This window comes from Alnus glutinosa, chromosome 5, assembly GCF_958979055.1.
Source record: "Alnus glutinosa chromosome 5, dhAlnGlut1.1, whole genome shotgun sequence".
In the NCBI taxonomy this organism is placed as follows: Eukaryota; Viridiplantae; Streptophyta; class Magnoliopsida; order Fagales; family Betulaceae; genus Alnus; species Alnus glutinosa.
In genome coordinates this window covers 11,510,546-11,532,311 of record NC_084890.1, presented here as the reverse complement: position 1 = coordinate 11,532,311, position 21,766 = coordinate 11,510,546, and the positions used below count along the sequence as shown (strand labels likewise).

The window sequence follows — 21,766 nt, the reverse complement described above, 5'->3', positions numbered from 1 at the left end:
CCCGCTCGTATAAGGATCGACTCGTTTATTAAGGCTCGACTCGTATATATATATAACTAGTTTTATAATATAGTATATTAATAAATAATATACTATATGTAAGCATAAATTAAGTAATAAATAACAATAGTTATTAGTTAGTATATATTAATTGGTTATAGGTATATAAAATAATAAAAGTGAATAATATCAATAATTAATTATTAGTCATATGATATAATGACAATTTGTATACTTAATCATATTATTCATGTTATATAATAAGATTATATGGCTATATGATCATATAATAATATAATATTGTGCCATATGACATGTAAATATAAAATATGCAATCACTTTATTATATGTTATGAGTTTATCATTAAATACTTAATAATCATTACATCACGTGATCTAAGATCTAAGATTTAAGATCATACGAGTTGTTAAATCATGTTAATACATTAAATATGCTATCATATGATAATACTTAGATCGTATGATCATATAATATTAGTATTATTATTAGGTAGTTATAAATTATGATTTATGACTCATAAATTCATAATGATCAATTTGACCATATTTAATTACTAATTATAGATTCATAGATAATTGTAATTCAGATTCTAGACTCATTGGCAATTGCCTTATTGTTTGCTTTTATTGCAAAAATCTAATACGTGCAAGTGCACATTATTTTGAAAATTTGTGGTTTAATTTTTAATTTTTTTTTTTGCTAAATTCAATAATTTAAATTATGATACGAGCCGAGCTCGAGCCGAGTACTCGAGCTCGGGATCGACCAAAATGGCCGAGCTCGAGCTCGAGCTCGGACAATAGTTTTTGTTACGCGAGCCGAGCTCGCACAAGATTTTTCAGCTCGTGTCGAGCTCGAGCTCGAGCTCGAGCTTTACTGTTTGTTAAACGAGCCGAGCCCGAACAGGCAATACCCGCTCAGGATCGGCTCGTTTACACCCCTAATTATAGTGCCCTGCCCAAAATTTAAGGCCTATTGGGAACAGCGATACATATCTATCCGATTTTGGCCCTGATTATGATGCATCCAAGAAACTCACCCATCTTTCTCAAAATGAAATGGGTTAGGTGCATGCTTATTAATAGGTCCCACCCACATACCCCCATTGCCTTAATTAGGCTTAACGATCAAAATGAGAGAAGGAATAATATTTAAAAAGTCAAAAGATTTTTGAAGATATACGGTAGATATTGATAAAATTTAAATTAAATTAATTTAATAAATATAATATAATTATTTTAAGCAACTTAAAATATCTTAATCTCACATAATGAAACTACCCCTTACAATTTTTTATATGACTTATTAATTCAATATAAATTTGACATAAAATTAGTAAGATAGAACTGAGGAGTCCAACATGTTTAATTAAATGGGTCGGATTAGATTTAACATGTATAATCTTATATTTATAACTCAAATTCGAAACTAAAAATAATAATTTTTTATACAACCATAAACTTATTACGAACCCGACATAAAATTAATATATTAAAAATAAGGAGTTATACCGATTTTTAGCTCTATCACGGAGTAATCTCAAATCTAAAATGATAACTTTTTTTAAAAAAAAAAAAATGATAAAATGATAAAGTTGTAATAAATTTATATTAATCATGGGCATTATGGGCATCCACTCATGAACATCCTTTCGTCTTAAATATCTGTCACGGCGTGTGAGTTTGACGTGGGACAGCACTGTTCTTTCCGCATGTGCTTCGCGCTCTCTCTGTTTTTAGCACACAGAGTCTTCTTCCTCTTCCTTGTCCCGCTCAACCATATTCTCTCCATAAAGGTCAGAGTTACGGAAAAACTTATATAATACTATAAAAGAAAGAAACCCAAACACTATTTTCTCAATCTCGATCTCTCTCTCTTTTACTATGTGTCCCCCTCAAACTCCAAACGTGTCTTCTTCTTCTTCTTCTTCTTCTTCTTCTTCTTCCCGCAGTTGGTTGTTGTGCTACATAGAGCTTCGGTTCTTTGTTCGAATCCGGAGGTTCCTGCGATCGAAAGCGGCGGCCCGCAAGCGACGGGGGCCGTCGGATGGGTTTGACATGGAGAGTGTGAAGGTTGTTGATAAGGAAGTAGTACTACAAGTTATGGAGAGGGAGAGCGAGGATGAGTCGGCGGTGCTACAGAGGTCGGTGAAGAAGCTTCACTTTGGGAGCTGGGAAGAGAAGGAGAAGGCGGCTCAGGAGATTCAGAGGCTTGCTAGAGAAGACGGGAAGGTAAGGAAGTTGATGGCGGAGCTCGGAGTTATACCAGTGTTGGTGGCTATGGTGGCTTCCGAGGTGGCGTGTCGCCGGCGCGTGGCGGTGACGGCCTTGATAGAGCTTGCTAATGGATCTTACACGTAAGTTTTTATTCTTTCCTTCTTGCATTCTTTGCATTAGACTTCATGGTGTTATAAGTAATCTACATGCAAGTCGAATTCATCTTTGGAATAAATTAAGAAAATGGAATGAATCGAATGAGTTTTATTTTCCCTTTTGGTTTCGATGGAATAAGGATCGGTAGAATCTAGTTTGGGGCCGGGATGCATGCAGTCTTCTTTGCTACTTGTCTTGCCAGACATGGGTACTTCGGGATTTTTTTTACCCAGATTCCCAGCTATTTTTCGTAAATGTTTCAGGAAATTAATGGAAATAATTAAATTTTTCAGAAATACACAATATTGACGCAATATACGGAAGTGTTGTCATAGTCATCGGACTATGACAGCTTGACCCTTTTGTTTATCACAGTGTGAATACGCAGCCCCGTGCCCACCAAAGCACCCGCCCAGCAGCCACATGACCTAAAGCTTACGTGATTTCTAACATATTTCATGCTTTTTAAGATCGAAATGACCCTTTTTATTATTCTTTACAAAAAAAAGTATTAGTCCGTGAATGATTATTTGTTTGAATGTTTTTCACAATTTGATGGGGCGTTATTTGTCTGAATGATTAAAGAAAATTGAGCAAAATGTGATCTAGATGAATCTGGAGGCCGTGAAGTGCGCCGACTGTACCCACTAAGTTCCACAGTGGTTGGAATTTGGAGGGGGAACAGTGTTGAATGTTGATTTAAGCGACATCTTTTGTCTTTGAAAAAATAGTGCAGTGGTTCAGATTCCATATATATAATCTTTCAACAATTAAATACTTCATTTGTTGACCCTCCACTTTCCAAAACAGATCTTACAACTGGCTTCATCTGGTCAAATTCTTTATTTAATTTGGTTGGTTAGCCGATCGAGCCGTTGTTTATATATAATTGGGTGCATTTCCATTAACTAGTGGGCGGCAATTCAGGCTTGATTAATGTTAGGTTCGGTTAGGTTGAGCATAAATATAAGACTATATAAATTAATTCTGACTTTACTTATTTAATTAAACGGGTCAAATTTCTAAATCTAAATCGTTAACTTCATGTTGAGTTTGCGTCGGGTTTATGAGTCGTGTAAAAAACTATCAATTCTAAATAGTGTCAAGTTTGACCGAGTCAATCCTAACCTTGACTCTTCCTCAATTGATCTTTAATTTGTTCTTCCCTGATCAGGAATAAGGCGCTGATGGTGGAGGCAGGAGTCTTATCCAAACTGCCGAAGAAAATTGATGGTGTGGATGAATTAACGAGACGTGAATTGGCAGACTTGCTCCTATCATTGTCTTCTCTTGCAAACACCCAATTTCCTCTTGCCTCATCAGAAATTCTCCCATTTCTCAGGAGCATTCTTGAATCAGCTTCAACTGTTGAAACCAAAGAGCCATGTTTAGGAACTTTATACAACCTCTCCGCCGTGCTAGACAATGCCGGAGCTCTGGTCTCCGGCAGGGTGGTAAACACCCTCTTGACGCTCTCCACAGTAAAACAACTTTCAGAGAAAGCCCTCGCAACGCTGGGGCACCTGGTGGTGACGTTAATGGGGAAGAAGGAAATGGAAAATAGTCCAACGGTGCCGGAGAGCTTTATAGAGATTTTGACATGGGAAGACAAACCCAAATGCCAGGAATTATCAGCTTACATTTTGATGGTTTTAGCTCATCAAAGCTCGGCCCAGCGGGAAAAAATGTGCAAGTCGGGAATTGTGCCGGTGCTTCTTGAAGTGGCGCTATTGGGTAGCCCTCTGGCTCAGAAGAGGGCGCTAAAGCTATTGCAATGGTTCAAAGATGAGCGGCACGCAAATATGAAGCCCCATTCCGGGCCGCAAACCGGAAGGATTCCGATGGGTTCGCCTTTAAACGGAAGGGAGACTCAAGAAGGGAAGAAAATGATGAAGAGTTTGGTGAAGCAAAGTTTGAATAAGAATATGGAAATGATAACGCGGCGAGCCAATGCTTCTGCAGACTCTTCTAAGCTGAAGGCTCTTGTGATCAGCACAAGTTCTAAGAGCTTGCCTTATTGAAGATTTTCAGGCCTCCATCGGAGATGATTTGAGAGAGCATATGTGTGGGAAAATTGATGTTTTCTCACCCACAGGGGGAGGACATGAAGTCCTTAGCCCCAGAAGATGCGTTCCTTGTGCAGTGAGTAAGAATATTGTATATGATGGACAAAAAAGAGAATCATAAAAGCTTATTACTCATTCTCGCCCTTTCACACGGATCTGTCCGTGATGATGTTGAGGCGTAGGAAATTAAGTAGGTTACGTGATTAATACACAAATTGAAGTGTATACCTTCAGGATTCAACCATAGGTCTTCGATCTTCTACTGTCTTTGCAATTTTGTCTTCCTTGATGTTGACGGGCACGTGCACAACACAATTTTGGTTCTATGGTCCGTTTGAGTTTACAACTTTAAAACGTGAGATTTAAAAGTGTAATTAAGCGTTTGATAAAATTGCAGTTTTGTCTTTAAAATCGTGCGATTTTAAAATCCCACTTCTTTGCATGTGATTTCAAAACAAAAAAAAAACTTCTAATTTTCAATTAACAATACATTTTTTACAATTTTGATTTAAATCACACTTCATATACATATGAAATCGAAATCGCAATGCCAAACACACTAACTCCTTTTTTGTTTTTGTTTCCTACACCTACTTTAAAGGCAATTAAACTCAAGAATCGAACTCCATAGTTTATGAGTTTCAAAAGAAATGGGGTCTCCTTTGTATTTTAGAAACTCAGAGAAAAAATCAAACAGAAAATAAAGAAATAAAGAGAACTTTTAAAACGGTAGTGGTCGTACCTTGTCTGGTTATAAAACAAAATACCAAAATATTCTCTGGTAATTAATTGTACGTCAACTCTTGAACCTACATAAATATATCAACAACAATAACATGGCAATCCACTGAAACTTAATCAACTCAGAAGTTGAGTTTGAATTACTTGCAAATTTTACCTTTTGAGTAATTCAACATGAAATTAACCTTAGGCCAATTAGTAGGTATAGGAGATCCGGAAGAATGAAAAATGAATAATAAATGTCTACATTTGTTACATTTAAAAAACTGTCCACAGTCCAGTGAACAATCAACATCCCAATTTTCAACCCAATAACAAGAAGAATATATGTATGTAATTAATAACCATACCCAACGGAGTTAAAGAGCAAAAAACTGCAATTCTAAAATAATCACACAAGAATCACTGCATAAATTATCAATGAAGACACAGGCTTTAACTGAGATTGCAAAATCGTCTAACAAATGAAGGCCATCTACACAAGCCTAATGAGGTCGAGCAGATTTGACATGCACCACTCATTTTAACTCCTCCTCAACACCAATGCCGCAACTCTTTTCAATGACTCACATGCCTTCTTCAGATCAGATTCTGAATGGGCGGCAGAAACGAACAATCTAATTCCAACAGCCAAGCGACATTTATCTACTGTTGATCTTTTGGATGCCACCACAAATATGGAGTCTTCCTTCAAAACCTGCAAAAAAAATCAATAATAAGAAAATAGAACTGAAGAAATTGATTTGCCTAAATTGTGAAAATAAATCGGATAACTATTTACTTACACGATCAGCGATATCTTCAAGAAGAATTAGATCATTTTTCATGGAACCTGTTGACTTCTCTAATTTGAGAAAAACGATGGGGGATTCCACATTACTTGCTATCGAGATGCCCGGTATATCTGACAATCCTGCAGTCACCAAACATATGCAAGACCAAATAAGTGTTGTGGCAGCTTTTAGCAAGCATGTAATTTATGTTTTTGGTTGATTTTGGTATATCATATGTATAGAACAAAAATTTAGGGTTTAATGGATATTTAATGTGTAGAAGCATGTATCCAAGACATATATCTACATTGAGCTGATTTTCTAAGAGGTATAACTGACTCGTACATCCATACGAATATTACCAATGGCCACACAGCCCTAATGCTACACATTATAAAAAAGGATATCAAGTCTAACAAAGCTTTTCACTCTAAAGGTAATGCCCTATCAATGGCTGTTTCATGTACCTATGCATTACTGAACTAAAAATCCTTCAGCACCCAATGTAAGGTATTTTTATTGTTTCCAAATATATTGAAGCTTGTTTAGCAGTAAAATAAAACCAACCTTTCCATAATAGAGCAATGTTTTCCTTCAGTTTCTTTAACAGAACAGGATTTTCCTCTAGGACATCAATAGCAGTTATTGCAGCACTCGCAAGATATGGGGGCAAAGAAGCAGAGAAAACATATCCAGAACTGCTCAATCGCTGCCAAAAATTAGCACAGACCGAGACATTAGTACTTTAAAGACTGGAAAGTAAATGAAAAAATATAATAGTGATAGTAACACTTTTGTCTTGTTAAGACTTCAATCTTATCAACACAATAGTTCATTTACAAGAATGTCATTCCTATAATATACAATTGCATACTTGGTGATCAATGACTCTGGCACTTCCAGTGCAGAATCCTCCTTCTGTGGCTAATGCATGTCCCATTGCAGCAGTAATAATATCTATCTTCTCAATCTGCAATGCCAGACCACCATCAATCACAAACAGCAATTGGGTCAATTTATTTTAGAAACCAACCTTTCAAAACTTACCGGAACCCCAAAATACTCGGTGATACCTCTTCCAGAACTGCCGAGCACACCAAATGAGTTGCTCTCATCCAATAAAACACGAAACCTATATTTTTCCTTCAATCTAATGATCTCGTCTAAGGGAGCTATTTGGCCAGAATTCTATAAATTTTGGAATCAAGATATCAAGTCAGTCAAAGATAAACAAAAAGGCAGTGGCAAATATAGCAAGGTGGATTACCAAGTAAAGACAATTTTGAGAGCAATGGCCATTTCTTTAGGCAATCATGTTGTATCAAAAGTCCAATTAAAATTGTCATAGTTGATTCCAAATACACAACTCTCTTTCCTTAAGAATAAACTAAATAAATCAGAGAGGAAGAGGAAAAGTTTGGCTTTGAAATCTAATAGAAAGGAAGAAAACAGCTAGTTTTTTTTTTTTTTTTTTGACAAGTAAATAAAGGCGCTTTAATAGTTGAGAAAACAGCTAGTTTTAAGAGGTGACTAAACTTCTGAAAGTGGTAAAAAATAGAGTACATGCCTCCGTAAAGGAAAGATAGATTTCCAAATCCAATCTCATTAAAATGGTACTCGGAGAATGACTGAAAGTGTCATTCACCCAACAATTTCAAATTTTGAATGGCTTAAGTACTAATGTAATGCATAGAGAAAACAATGTGCATCAACTTGGGCAGGGGAAAGTGGGGAAAGAAAAGCAAAACCATGCCATCCTCTTGCTCACATAATAAAAAATAAATAAAATTGAGAATTAAGAATCAGTAACTGATAGAACTTAGATATATTTGGCTGTTTAACCTTACTCATCAATGTGAGCTTTCATTGATACTTATAGAAGATTACAAGAGTTGAAGATAAACATAACTTCCTAGGATAAACACAACTGCTTCCCATACAATAGAACTAGAACTCTTCTTGACACTATCCCTTATCTATCTAACATAGAGTTTGAACTCTAAGATAGCACAACCTTATCTACTTAGCACTAGAACTTTGGATAGGAGTAGGTTTCCTATCATTAGAATCATGGACATATTGCACCGCACAAGACTCATGCTTGAACTGTGAGTCATGTGCGATAGTTTCGTTAATACCCTCCCGCAAGATCAACGAGGAGAAACACATGTTGAGCTTGAAATACAACTGTTGAAACCGAGTGGAGACAAGTGGCTTAGTCAGCCAGTTGATCCAAACTAGGAATGAAGTGGATGTCCAAGGATTTGTCAGCAACACGATCACGAACAAAGTGGAAATCAATTTCCAAATGCTTGGTACGGGCATGAAGAACCGGATTGATCGACATGTAGGTAGCCCCAATATTATCACACCAAAGTGTTGGTGGAGAAGATAGCCGAATCCCAAGTTCTTGAAGAAGGGCACGAATCCAGAGAAGTTCTGCAGTGGTGTTAGCAACAACCTTGTATTCGGCTTCAGTTGAGACCGAGATACGGTTGGATGTTTGCGTGAGCTCCAAGACACCAAGTTAGACCCTAGAAACACACAACATGCACCTGTGGATCGTCGATCATCTAGACATCCAGCCCAATCAGCATCCGAGTATGGTTGCAATTTGATAGAAGAGGTGCGATGAAGAAGACCACCATGAGAAAGAGTGTGTTTCAAGTACCGAAGTATCCTTTTAACAACCTACCAATGAGGTTTAAGTGGCCTATGCATAAATTGACATACCCAATTTACTGCAAAGCCTAAATCAGGCTGTGTGAGAGAGAGATACTGTAATGACCTGACGGTGCTGCGGTATAGGGACTAATCGTCCATTAGATCACCAGAAAATGCAGAGATTTGAGGAAGAAGCCATTGGAGCTTAAGCAAGAAAACCAGGCTTGGGGAGCCTATTTTAAACCATAAATAGCCTTTTGAAGCTTGCAAACATGGTGAAGAAAGCTGGGATTAATGAAGCAAAGTGGTTGGACCATGTAGACATCCTCAGATAGAAAGCCATGAAAGAAGACATTCTGAATATCAATTTGCTTTAGTGACCACCCTGCAGAGTAGGCAAGAGAGAGTACCATTCGGATTGTTGTAGGTTTGACAACCAGACTATATGTCTCTCCATAATCCACACCGGCCTGTGGTGAAAGCCTTTAGCAACAAGACGTGCTTTGTGTCGTTCTATGGACCCATCAGCTTTCCTTTTAAGCTTGAATACCCATTTACATCCCACAAGATTCTAAGGCGGCTGCAGAGAAACAAGAGACCAAGATTGATTTTGAAGTAGAGCATTAAATTCGACTTGCATAACATTTCTCCATTTTGGAACTGTAACTGCATTGGAGAAGCAAGTTGGTTCACTAAGTGTTAAATGTGTTTCTGCCACTAAAGCCCGAGGAACAGGGTATCGGATGACAGATGGTGCCATCCGTGAGTTGTCTTTGCTGGAAAATATGATTCATTGACCTTGTACACATGGGATGTATCCGAGCAGGAGGTGTATCTGTGTAGGAGCTGGAACTAGGCATGCTGATATCTGCAGAATTGGGAGGGGATGGACTGGAAATAGAAGTGGAAGGAGAGACAGTCGCTGAAGGTGGTGACTGAGTAGAAACAGGAGGTGAAAAAAGTAGAGGAAGGACAGGTGCCTAGATTGGTGGAAGAGAATCAGATACGATAGGAGCAGCAGCAAAAGGGAATTGATCTTCATGGAAGATGACATCTTGAGAGATGTACATCCGGCCAGAATCAATGTGAAGACATTTATAACCTTTGTGATTTTGACTATACCCGAGAAATACACACTTTTGAACGAGGTGAAAACTTGTGAGAATTATAGGGTCTTAAGTTTGGAAAACAGGCACACCCGAATACCTTAAGGAACTTATATAATCAGGAGTTTGATAAAATAGTTTCTCAAAAGGTGATTTATTGTGTATCAACGGTGTTGGCAAACGGTTAATGAGATAGCATGAACTGAGACAAGCCTCGTACCATAATTTTTTAGGTAGATGACTCTCAGCTAAGAGTGCTAAAGTTGTGTCAATGAGATGACGATGTTTTCTTTCTACACATCCTTGTTGTTAATGAGTGTGAGGGCAAGAAATGCGACGAGTTATGCCTTGAGACCGAAAATAGGAATGGAGGTTGCGATATTCGCCACCCCAGTCAGATTGGACACTTATTATTTTAGAATTGAGTAAACATTCGGCGCCAAGCCTTGAAATTGTAGAAAAGTTGGCATAACATCAGATTTGGCTTGAATGGGAAAAACCCAAGTGTAACGACTAAAAACATCAATAAAAGACACATAAAACCGATTTCCATTAATTGAAAGATTTGGGGAAGGTCTCCATACATCGGAATAGATTAATCCTAAAGGTTTACATATGTTGGAAGTAGAAGCAGAAAACGGCAATTGATGACCCTTGGCTTGTGGACATGCAGTGCAAGGGGATGATGCCTTATGTGGAAGAACCGGAAGCTGAAACTAAGAAAGAACACATTGGACTATGCGAAAAGCAGGATGACCTAAGCACTTGTGCCATGAAGCCGGAGAGGTGCGCTCACCTACAAGTGCTTGTTTTATTGACGAAGAACTAGAAGAAGGAATGAGTTGATAAAGACCATCTTTAATGCGACCTTGATGGAGGGTGATCCCAGTTTGAGAATCCTTGATCACAAAGTGAGAAGAGTAAAGTTCAAAAAATACAGAGCTATCAAGGGCAAACTGTCTAACAAAGAGAAGGTTTTTACAAATCAAAGGAACTCGAAGGAGTTGATTTAGAATGAAATTTCGACGAGAGAAAGTTAAGGAAGCAAAACCAATATGAGATCTATGCAAACCTGTTCATGTGCTAAGTTGAGATTATACAGCTCATTAGTCATGTGATGAATAACCCTAGTATCGGGGTACCAAGTTTCCTCAGCTGGCAAAACCGAAGATGAGTAGTAGGCCTGAGGAAGAGTCTGTTGCTGCTGCTGTTCAGAGAAAGACAAATCTTGTCGATGGTAGCAGCGAAGAGCAATATGTCCGGGTTTGCGACAAATTTGGCATGTAGGCCGGGAAGAGGAAGCTGCATCAGGAGAGAAATAGGAGCCATGACCACGGTTGTTGGAGAATGAGCCATGACCACGATTGTATGGTCAGCCACCACGGCCACGGTATACTCGGCCCCTCTGCATGGGAACCCCAGGGGAGAAATTTTGGTGAATATCAAGAACTGGAATTTGCTACTCAAACGCATCTCATGAGCAAGGAGATGGTCGTATAACTCGTCAATGGAGAGAGGATCAACACAGGTAGTGACCGATGTAACAAATGGATCATATTCAGATCCCAAGGCTCTTAAGAAGAAACGAGACACTCTCAAAGTCATTGAGAGGTTGACCAGCGGCTGCAAGTGTATCACTAAGAGTCTTGATGGTTTGGAAATACTTGATGATAGAGTTATTTCCCTTCTTGACTGTGGCTAGTTGGAAGTAGATTTGCATAACTCGAGCACGGGCTTGAGAAGCAAACATGGTGAACAAGGCGTTCCATAGAGCCGAGGATGTGGCACAGTCAATGGCATGAACAACATAAGGTTCGATGAGTGTGGAAATGAGGACACTGAGGATCATCTGATCCCTTTGACTCCACATAAGAAATTTTCGATTTACGATAGTTGCAAGAGGTCCAGCATCAGTAGTGGGATTCAGGATTGTTTGAGCAGGGGGCTGTGACGAGCCGTCAAGAAAATCATATGAGTCTTGGCCTTTGATATAGGCGAGGATTTTTTGGGTTCTCCAAGCCATGAAATTGCCTTTGGAGAGTTTGATGTTGAGGTTATGGTTCATGTTGGGCTGAGTGAAGACAACCTGCTGCTTCTGTGGGTTGGGTGGGTGAGGTTGAGTAGCAATGGAAGCCACCAAAGCTGCGGAGGCAGTGGACTCGGAATCGGAATTGGCCATAGATCAAGACGTTTGTCTATGATATAGCTCTAATACCATGATAGAACTTAGATATATTTGGCTGTTTAACCTTACTCATCAATGTGAGCTTTCATTGATACTTATAGAAGATTACAAGAGTTGAAGTAAACATAACTTCCTAGGATAAACACGACTGCTTCCTATACAATAGAACCAAAACTCTTCTTGACATTATCCCTTATCTATCTAACATAGAGTTTGAACTCTAAGATAACATAGCCTTATCTACTTAGCGCTAGACCTTCGGATAGGAGTAGGTTCCTATAATTAGAATCCTGGACATATTGCACCACACAAGACTCACGCTTAAACTGTGAGTCGTGCGATAGTTTCATTAATAGTAACACAGATGTCAAACCACACTCAGCCTTAGTTTATCAAGTTTGATAAAAAAACATGGGAGTTCTAGTAGCTAATGCAATCTCTCTCTGTTATATATATATATATATATATATATATATATATATATATATATAAAATATAATATAATGTAAGTAATCATACATAGCACCATAGATAAATCAGAATGATGAACTTTTAGCATTTATGCTTTGAGGATAAATGCTATGTTTCTTTCAATTCTCTGTGGAACTGGATAAAAATGGCAAACAAGCCACTTAGAAAGATTGCATCATTTAAAAATACACTCATCCATTTGCAATTGCCCATCTTCCTTCTACTGCCAGAATTTATACCATACATGGAGAAACTAACATCTTCTGCAACATGCAACATAGAGCCAATACATCAAGGTGCCTCCTACGTTTGTTCACAAAGTCGAGCTCAATTATCATGTGAAATACAGAAAAGAGAGGTGAAATTTTGATATGCATAATGCACAAAGAGTTTACCTGGTACACAGCTTCAACAACAATGTAGCGCCGCAATTTCTTAGCCCGCTCATTCTCTGCAGTGACTTTCTCCAGTGTATTTCTTAGAGATTCCATATCATTGTGCTTGAAATACACGATTGTGCTTCTAGAAAGATGAAGGCCATTTTGTATTCCCCAGTGTACTCCCTCATCCCTTAAAAATGAACAATTAGAACCACCTTAAGATAAAGATACAAATTTACAGCAAAAACTTGACGCAAGCTATTTTAACAGCAAAAACTTTTAATGTCGCTGGAATCTGAAAGGGCACCAGGATAAATGTTGCAAGCAGCTATGGTAGGCTACTAAGACAGGACACAAGGTTCAATGGTATTCTTACCTCAGCAAAATAAGCCAAAGCAATGGTCACATTCGTAATTAATTTCTTTTGAAATTCTATTCGCCTCACAAGTCATTTTAACTAATGACCTAAACTACCACTTTAAGAGGTGCGATAACCCCTGTTAGGACTTTTTCTTTTAGGGAGGAGGAGAGGACTCGAGGGGAATTGGAAGGGTACCATATACCCTCAAAGCCCCTTTTATCAATTCCCAAAAATTGGGGGAATTTGAAAAGAGGTGAGACCAAGTTTAAAATTTTCTTTTATCCTTCCCTTTTTGTCCTTAATAATTTATTAAAATTTCAACAAAGTCTTAACAAACACTCATCACTAATCTCTCTCCTCATTGTCTATTTACATAATAACTTATCATTTTCGATCCTGTCTACCCTGCAATCAAACAATGGGAGGAATACCTATTCCCCTCTCTCCTATTATTTATTAGAACATTCAGACAAATGGAAAGGATAACTTTTTCCACTTTTCTCTTCTCTTCTCCTCTTCCTCCCTCCCTTCTTATCCTCTCCTCTCCCTCAAAACTCCCAAACATAGGTAAATCACACATGCCATGTAATTCATACCACCCACCTTCATAACAATAACACCTTGTGACCAAAGACTGTTTCAATACGATTATATAAAGTATGCAAAAGCAGAAAAACGGTTTCTCCTCCAACTAGATTGGCTTGCTTTGAAGGAAAAATAAAAAATATTTTTTAAAAATCCATTTTATTCAGAAGTTTTGACTTCTACAAATGAAAAGCAAAACTTGGACACATTCACGGTCCCCATTATTTTATTTACACCTGAATTTGCACCAACACTTTGCCACCCCATTTCCACCACCAATCATTGCTACTGTCTATAACATCCCATCCCATCACTAGCATCTTGCCACCTCTGTTGCCACCCCCAACATCATTCCCATCTTTGTCTCACCCACCACAAAGAAAAGCATCTCATTATCGCCCATGTTGGAACTACAAGTGTTTTTTTTCTTCAGAATTTACCATACGCGATTTTCCTCTTAGAATTACTTATTAAAAAAAATTATTTTCTTCTTAGAATTGATTTTAACACACAGTATAACTATTTCCTTTGATAATAGATAGAAACACCAGGAAATGAATCTGAACGGAACCTAAATTTTATAGAACAGCCACAAAAACTAACAATAATTAAATAGTCAAAGATTATGTATACTCACACCACAATGATATCTCCTCTTTTGGCAAAAGCTGGAATTGCACTGAACATGGTGGAAAGTCCATATGAATAGAGAATTGAATCAGGGGTTCCCAAAAACTTTGCTATTCTGGCCTCACAATCAAGGTGTACATCTAGTAAGAGGGGAAAATATAAAATAATTGTCAAAAGAAAAATGTTTTCCCAGTGAAGAACTGCAGCATGAGTTTTGAGGAGGTTAGGGACCTCCAACCTGACTCATATGAAAATAGTTTCAAAATTAAATCTTACCGATTGTTCCGTAGAACCCACGAGGACCACATGAACCAACACCATATTTCTCCAATGCAGAGGTACATGATGCCTGAGGTAAGATAGTGTTATAAAGGCTATATTCAAACAAAGAAGTTATCACAAAAGAAAAAAGAAAAGAAAAAAATTAATAATAGGAACTGCATTTCCTCACAAGCAACTTCTCGTGTCCTATCAATCCAAGATAATTTGCTGAAGCAAAATTGACAACTTCTTTGCCGTTGACTACTGTATGCGGCCCTGCAGCACTGCCAGAAGAAAAGGATGCAACTTATAAGCAGTCAATACATTAAGGCTTTTCTAAAACACTCTTTGGCTTTTATTCAAATGTTTGACTCACGAAAAATAATAAGTCCACAAACACAATCATATGTCCATAAGGCAAGAAAAATAAGAAAACAAAATGTATGGGCAAAGGCATTACTCTGACAAGAATTAAAGAAATAGTCTGCATAAATATTACAATGATTTTCACCTTTCCAACACGGGAGGTTCGCTCTGCATCTCTTCTGTAAGAGAAGGAATGAGGGGTTCTGGAACCCATTCATCACATAGCTCATCCATTTCCTATAAACATATGGCACGGTTTTCATTAGCGTTTGGTCAAGAGAGCACAATCTAAATAAGACTGGGGGATACAAGAACTAACAGAATACAAAGCATAAAAGTTGGTCTAGAAGCATATATCACCATTAATAACTAATATATACCAAAGGTGGTTCATTAAAATAATCAGATGGAACTTTGGTGGAACCAGGGTCAGAGCGAGATAATGGAAAGTATGAGGGCCAAACTGCATAAGTTTTGTAATTGATAGGATTAGATTTTATATGCCAGAACTTCGGCGGAGCAAAATCTGAATTTTTGAAGAGGACTATCTAATTTTGAAACTTTTGCAATACAAAATCACAAGACTTGGGGTCTTGTTCCCTCGGTGAAAAAAAATTGAATGAAAGGAAAAAAAAGCTAAACACATGCATTCAACTTTTACCATGATTTCAGATTTCAACATAATTATAAATTCAGCCTGGATTCTACACCATATCAACATATTCAGACATGTTAGGCGTATGGTATATATTTAATAAATGTTTTCAGGAAACTCACACAAACTTAACCAAATTCGATTTTATTTTTATTTTTTTCAAAGTGATTTTCATATATTTTGAATTTGGCAACAGAGATAAGAGTCCAAGGGGAGAAAAGGTTAAAAAAGAAAACTCCTGGGTCAAAATACACTACCTCTAAGCAGCAGTACAACCTTCATTTGTGTTGGCCGTGAAAAAGGGTGAAAGAGGGGAATCATTAATAACTCACACAGCATTAAAAGAATAAAATGAAATAACACCCATTTACACCCACCAAAAAAATAAAAAATTAGGCTAGGTTTATTAATGTGTTTTGTAGTGTTTTTTGTTTTTAGTTTGAAAAAGTGTTTTGAGGAGACAGTGATAATAATTTTGAGTTGTTCGTTATTTTTTTGTTCTGAGAATTAAAAACAGATGAGAGAAGAAGAAAAGTTTAACAAATGGAACCTTAAGTCTCCAAAAAAGTTTTCCAGATACCGGCAGCAAATATAATATTTTGGCACACCAATCATCATTAGGGAGAAGTTCTACATATTATATCTGCAAAAATGTCCTGATTACCGAGTATTATGTTCGAAGAGCATGTTCAGCTGATAATCATTTGAAAAAAAAAAAAACAAAAAACAGCATGATCAGCTGATTGTTGTTAAATAAAAAGGTTCTCCTCTCAACTTGAAAAGTATTAAAGTATACGCTAGACATACCATATCCCATCAACACTGAAGACTTCTCAACTTTAGTATATTAAAGAAATACTAAAGCAGTTCAAGGGCCAATAAATCAATAAGAACATCCTATCAGCCAAGATAAAAAGTACAAATTTGAACTTCCATACAAACCTTCATTGTTAATGGCCTTTTAGGGGGCTTGTAACTTTTCTGGGAAAGTAGGAAAAGGATGACCACCAAAAGAAGAACTTCCACAAATAAATGCCCTTCAACCAGAAGGTTAAAAAAAACAGTTAAACAAACTATTATCAGCCAGAAGTAAACAAGGACACTGTTAGCTCTTAAGATTTAAGAGGTTACCGCCGATATGCACTCCAAAAACAACAGCTCGAGCAGAAGGGGCATCTAAAGCAAAAGTCACCCAATCTATAGTAGTATTCACTATTTTCAAAACTGCTGATGCCATTGCACTGGATATCTCAATTTGGGGATTCAGAGAGGCTTCAAACATCATCAATAGACAACAATACTCACTTCCTGTAAGTACAATGTCTTGACACTTGTCACTGCAATAAAAGGCTTAGTGTTAGCGACCTGGATCCTGCATGTAGTTATGGTGATGTCCCGGTTGGTATGGTAGCAAAAAGTATTACACAATAAAAATCAAAATAAGATTATAAACAGAAAAAGATGGAAAGTAGTAAGATGCAACACACATCTGATGCATATATTGCATAATTGAAATTCGTACAGAAGTAAAAATCATTTACAGGTAGAGAACCATATCTTATATCATCAAAATGGTCACCAAGAACCAGCAAATGTTGGCAAGGGTGTCATCCAGGTAAAAGCTAATTTCCGATTATTCCACTCATTATCCACAGTCCATATTTCATTTCTTTATCATGAGCCAAATTGAACAAAACTAGAAAAGGCAAACATAGTTAAATGAATAATGATTTGTAGTACACCCCACTTGTTCTCGTTGGTTTGCTTAAAGAGTCCATCATGTGGCATGAGTCCTGCATAATTTCAGCATCGCTAGCTTTTGTATCCAATCTTCCACTCCTTTTCTTTAACTAGTGAGTGTTTTTTTCTTTGCATGGCTTGTGAGCGTTTTCATTTTCACATAACTTGTAAGTGGGTCCAACATCTTTTTGTGATTTTTATTTTGTCATTCTACAAGCCCATGTCACTTCCTTTTTTGTCCCCCCCCCCCCTTTTTTTGTTTTTGTTTAGGCTTGCCTTAGCTATTTTTGAAGTGTCTTCTTTTCTTCCTTGACCCCTTTTCTAATCCTTTTTTTTTCTTTTTCTTTTTTTTGCTTTGGTTGCAAGAAGTTTCAACATTTCTTTTCAACAAATAAATTTCTGTACCATTATTTTTTCTTTTCAACTTTCTTTTTCCAATCACCATCTCCTTATACCAACTTCTTTTTTCATTTTCTTTTTTTCTTTTTGTACGTCCATTGCAATGGATCATAGTCATATTTGTAACCATAAAAGGATATTGAAATTCATGGGAATGAACTTTGGAAAAACCATACTGTAAGGGATCCATCTCTCTTTACCCAAATCAACATTACTTATAAGATAATGAACAATATGTTGGGTTAATTTGCAAAGGCGATTTAAAAACCCTAAAGAATGGCCCTGTTTGATAAAATTTTCCAAAACACATTTCGTTTTTCAAACACCGAAAAACACTTTCCAGACAATAGTTAACCAAACAAGTTTCCAAATGTGGTCCCCACAGAAACAATTTTCAGTTTTTCGTTTTCAAAAACACTTTCCAATACACAACACTTTTACAAAAAGGTTTTTGCTGTTTATTTTCTTAAAAACATGTTAGGTAACTGATCTGAAAACTGGTTTTAAAAATAAAAAACTAGGAACCAGTTTTTTTTTTTTTATGAATAGAAAACTAGGAACCAGCGTAAGATATGAGTGGTTATAAGAAAATGCGCAGGAACTAGTGGTAGATATGTGTCTAGCCTGTTGGATTTGTGGCAGCCGGATCTGTGTGGCGACCACCATGGTGGCGGCCCCAAGGTGGCCACCTCAATGGCCCAAACAAGTTTTCAAAGATTTGTTTTCAAAGTTAAATCAAAACATTTTTCAGTTACTAAACAAGTTTTCAGATATGAACCCCACAAAGAATACTTTTTCAAATGTCTCAATGGCCCAAACAAGTCTTCAAAGATTTGCTTTCAAAGTTAAATGAAAGCATTTTTCAGTTACTAAACAAGTTTTCAGATGTGAACCCCACAAAGAATACTTTTTCAAATGTGATCTCTACTAACACTTTTCACTTTTCCAATAACACTTTCAAAAATCAAAGCTGAAACATTTTTTTGAAAACTTTACCAGGGCCCTAAATTATACATCACATGCAGTTTTCAAATCCAAAATAGGATTGAACAAATGGAGTTTCCAACTCCTACGAGTAAATCCAAATAAAATTTCCTGCTAAAAAGCAAAGGAATTTCTAAATATAGAGATTCAAGCTCCTAAGAAATAAGTGGGAAGTTTATGATACTGAAACGTTGGGCCCACTCACAAGTCATGCAAAAAGAATAAAAGGCTCATAATTCATGCAAACAAAAAACCTCATGTCATGTAAAAAAATAAATAAATAAACAAAAACAAAAACCAATGGAGTGGAAGATACGAAAGCTGGCAACCAAAATATGCATGACTCATGTCACATGCAGCAAGCGCTTTAAGCAAGGAAATAGAGTGGGGCTACCGAACAACCTTGTGGTTATTTTGAATTGCTTTTTTCTCTGTGTCTCAACTAGTTTCAAAGCGTTGTCATCTTTTTTGTAGTAAGTTTTCATTAGAAAACTGTATTGGCATGAACAATGAATCTCTAACTCATCTCGTGTTTGAGCAATGAAATAGACAAGACTCTGGCTTGCAAATGTCACTAAAATAGCAGCTAAAGCTTTAAATATTTCCCAATGATGCCAAAATCTCTCAACAAAGTGGCCGATTTTCGATCTCTATAGGGGCTTACTCAGAGGCAAGTGGTCTCCGCGGCTATACTATATCAAATAGCCTTGGGAACTACTGTACTAGTTTTTGTTGGGTTCTTTGCTACCCAAACACCTATCAACCAACCACCCACAACTACCTCCAAGCCAATATGCCTCTATTTAATCCAAGTAAGGTAGCGACCAAAGTGATAGTAACATGTGTCAGCAAATGTAACGACCCACCCCCAACGATCACAAGAAATTCAGTACCAATCAGCCATCACTCAGAGAAGAAGAGAAACCCAAAACAAATCTCAAAATTACGACACCCATATGATTTCTCTATTGAAAATCTTTCCAAAACAAGCTAAAAAATGGAAATCAAAGCCTTACTTACCCAAAAACGAGCTCCTCCTTGTTTGGGTACCGAGAAAAACGTCGGAAAACGCTCCTTGGCTCCCCCGGCGCCGTCAGCTCCGACCCACAGACGACCCAATCCAAAAATCGGACCTCTCGATCTCTCACTCGGTGAATCTCTCTCTCAAACTCGGTCTTTCTGTGTCTCTCTCTCGGTCTCTCTCTTGGTTCTGTTCGGTCAAGAGGAAGAGGAGAGGAAGAATCCGAAAGAAGAAATGAGAAAAGAAAAAAAGAAAAAAAAGAAAGAAGGGGCCGTGCGTGGAAAGAAGAAAAATGGAGAGAAGGGAAAATATTTGGATTAGGATCTCAACAATTTAAAAAAATAAAAAATATATTAAGATTTTTATGAATTCAAGCCATTTTTTACATCATTAACATGAAAAATACTACATATTAAAGAAATAATATGTTAATAAAAAAAATCATTTTTAAAAGCTTTTTCTCATTGTTAACGTGTCACATTTTTAATATGTAACATTTTTCATGTCGTTCGATGTATAAAACAACCTAATTTCACATAATTTAAAAATTTCTAATTTTTTTAAAATTGTAGGGGATCATAAAAGGATGTGTGGCTGGTCTTTTCTGAAATATTGTGTATGTCTGCCACGTGTGGGGACAAGAAGAGAGGAGGCTGAGGCACTGAAATGTGGAAAATGAAGAAGGCTTACCACTTGTCTTCATTTTGGTGGGTTTGTAAAAACATGTTGAGCACACATTTATTTTTTTATTTTTCATTTATATCATATAAATTTTTTTTGAGAAAATTACATTTTATTTCCTGATGTGTCCACCTATTGATGATCTGACGCCCAATATTTAATTTTTGGTAGATGACCCTCCTGACGTTTACTACATGTGTCAATCTGGACCTTCCGGCCTCTTAGTCCGTCTCTTTGGATGGAAAAGGCACGTGACCTTTTAAGCAAAAATGGTTCCAAAATTGCTCCATATTCAAAACGGTGAGTTTCACAAAGGGCCACATACAATCACTTTTATATGTTTATTCATTATCTTATTTTTCTCTTTGGTGTTTGGAACGCCATTGAAGTAGCTGAAGCTTCTCCGACCGGCTACACCTAGCTTCTCTGGTCCCTTCAAACCCTAAAAACTACTTCTCCTTTGCACGGCTATAGCATGCAGAGGATGCTTCATCTCACACGACAGCTTTAGAACCTCGTCCAAACCAATCGGGTGACCCATGTCTCGAACCCAAGTGAAATGGTGCACCAACTTGGCCACCCAAAGAGTCACCGTCACCAGCCCTAGGTTCTTGCAAGGGCAAACCCTACGCTCAGCACGAATGGTGTAAGCCTCAGATCACCACCCCTCACGTCCACGTCGGCGTCACTGTGACGACCCATTTTTATTTTTTATTTTTTGTATAAAATATTTATAAAACATAAAAGGGTTATCACAGTGGCATGACTACGTGTCGCTCAGCCAACATACATACATGCTCCATATCATGTACCTGATATTCAGAGTAATATCTAACAGCGGAATAATCATAACGTTACAACTCATAACGGAAAGCACATCTAAATATACATGTGGTCCATACAAAAGAGCCATATATCTGTCTAACTGTTTAAGGCTTACAATTTCACTAATACAAAAGAATTGCTACACAAAAAAATATGTGACACATACGTCACTAGTCATATACAAAATACCCCAAAAGAGTGAACTACATAGTCCAACTCAATACGACTGTGGCGGTGTGCTTCAATCGTAATATCCCAAATACGCAGCTACGGGGTCTTCCTCTAAGTCAGGTGTACCTGCAGTCAAATGGACATCATATATACGGTTGTGGGGGTTTGACACATCCGTATAGGTGAAATGATGAGTTTATCACCTCAGTGATATTAAACTAACTGAGTTTTCGCAAGGAACCAACTTTTCTTTTTAGTCTCGCGTACACTATAACAGCTACCAATTTATAACATTTTGTTTGAAAAC

The 21,766-nt window shown here is 37.2% G+C and overlaps 2 protein-coding genes across 3 annotated transcripts; one reads left to right on the top strand and one right to left on the bottom strand.

The window, feature by feature from the left end:
• The first annotated feature begins 1,721 nt into the window (after window positions 1-1,721).
• LOC133869687 (U-box domain-containing protein 7) lies at window positions 1,722-4,706 on the top strand. The gene is made up of 2 exons (XM_062306755.1): window positions 1,722-2,378; window positions 3,569-4,706. The coding sequence occupies exons 1-2, from the start codon at window positions 1,906-1,908 to the stop codon at window positions 4,413-4,415; spliced, it is 1,320 nt and encodes a 439-aa protein (XP_062162739.1). The 5' UTR covers window positions 1,722-1,905; the 3' UTR covers window positions 4,416-4,706.
• A 702-nt stretch (window positions 4,707-5,408) lies between these two features.
• On the bottom strand, window positions 5,409-20,061 carry LOC133869686 (long chain base biosynthesis protein 1). Of its 2 annotated transcripts, none has more exons than XM_062306754.1 (13): window positions 19,782-20,061; window positions 16,770-17,010; window positions 16,581-16,675; window positions 15,129-15,220; window positions 14,808-14,901; window positions 14,633-14,705; window positions 14,364-14,496; window positions 12,796-12,970; window positions 7,022-7,162; window positions 6,849-6,944; window positions 6,542-6,683; window positions 5,987-6,114; window positions 5,409-5,898 (listed from the first exon to the last, which is right to left on the bottom strand). In XM_062306754.1, the coding sequence occupies exons 2-13, from the start codon at window positions 16,921-16,923 to the stop codon at window positions 5,725-5,727; spliced, it is 1,497 nt and encodes a 498-aa protein (XP_062162738.1). In that variant the 5' UTR covers window positions 16,924-17,010; window positions 19,782-20,061; the 3' UTR covers window positions 5,409-5,724. The 2 variants fall into 2 exon arrangements, with proteins under 2 accessions (XP_062162738.1, XP_062162737.1); XM_062306753.1 differs by having other exon boundaries at window positions 16,770-16,975.
• Window positions 20,062-21,766: the final 1,705 nt, after the last annotated feature.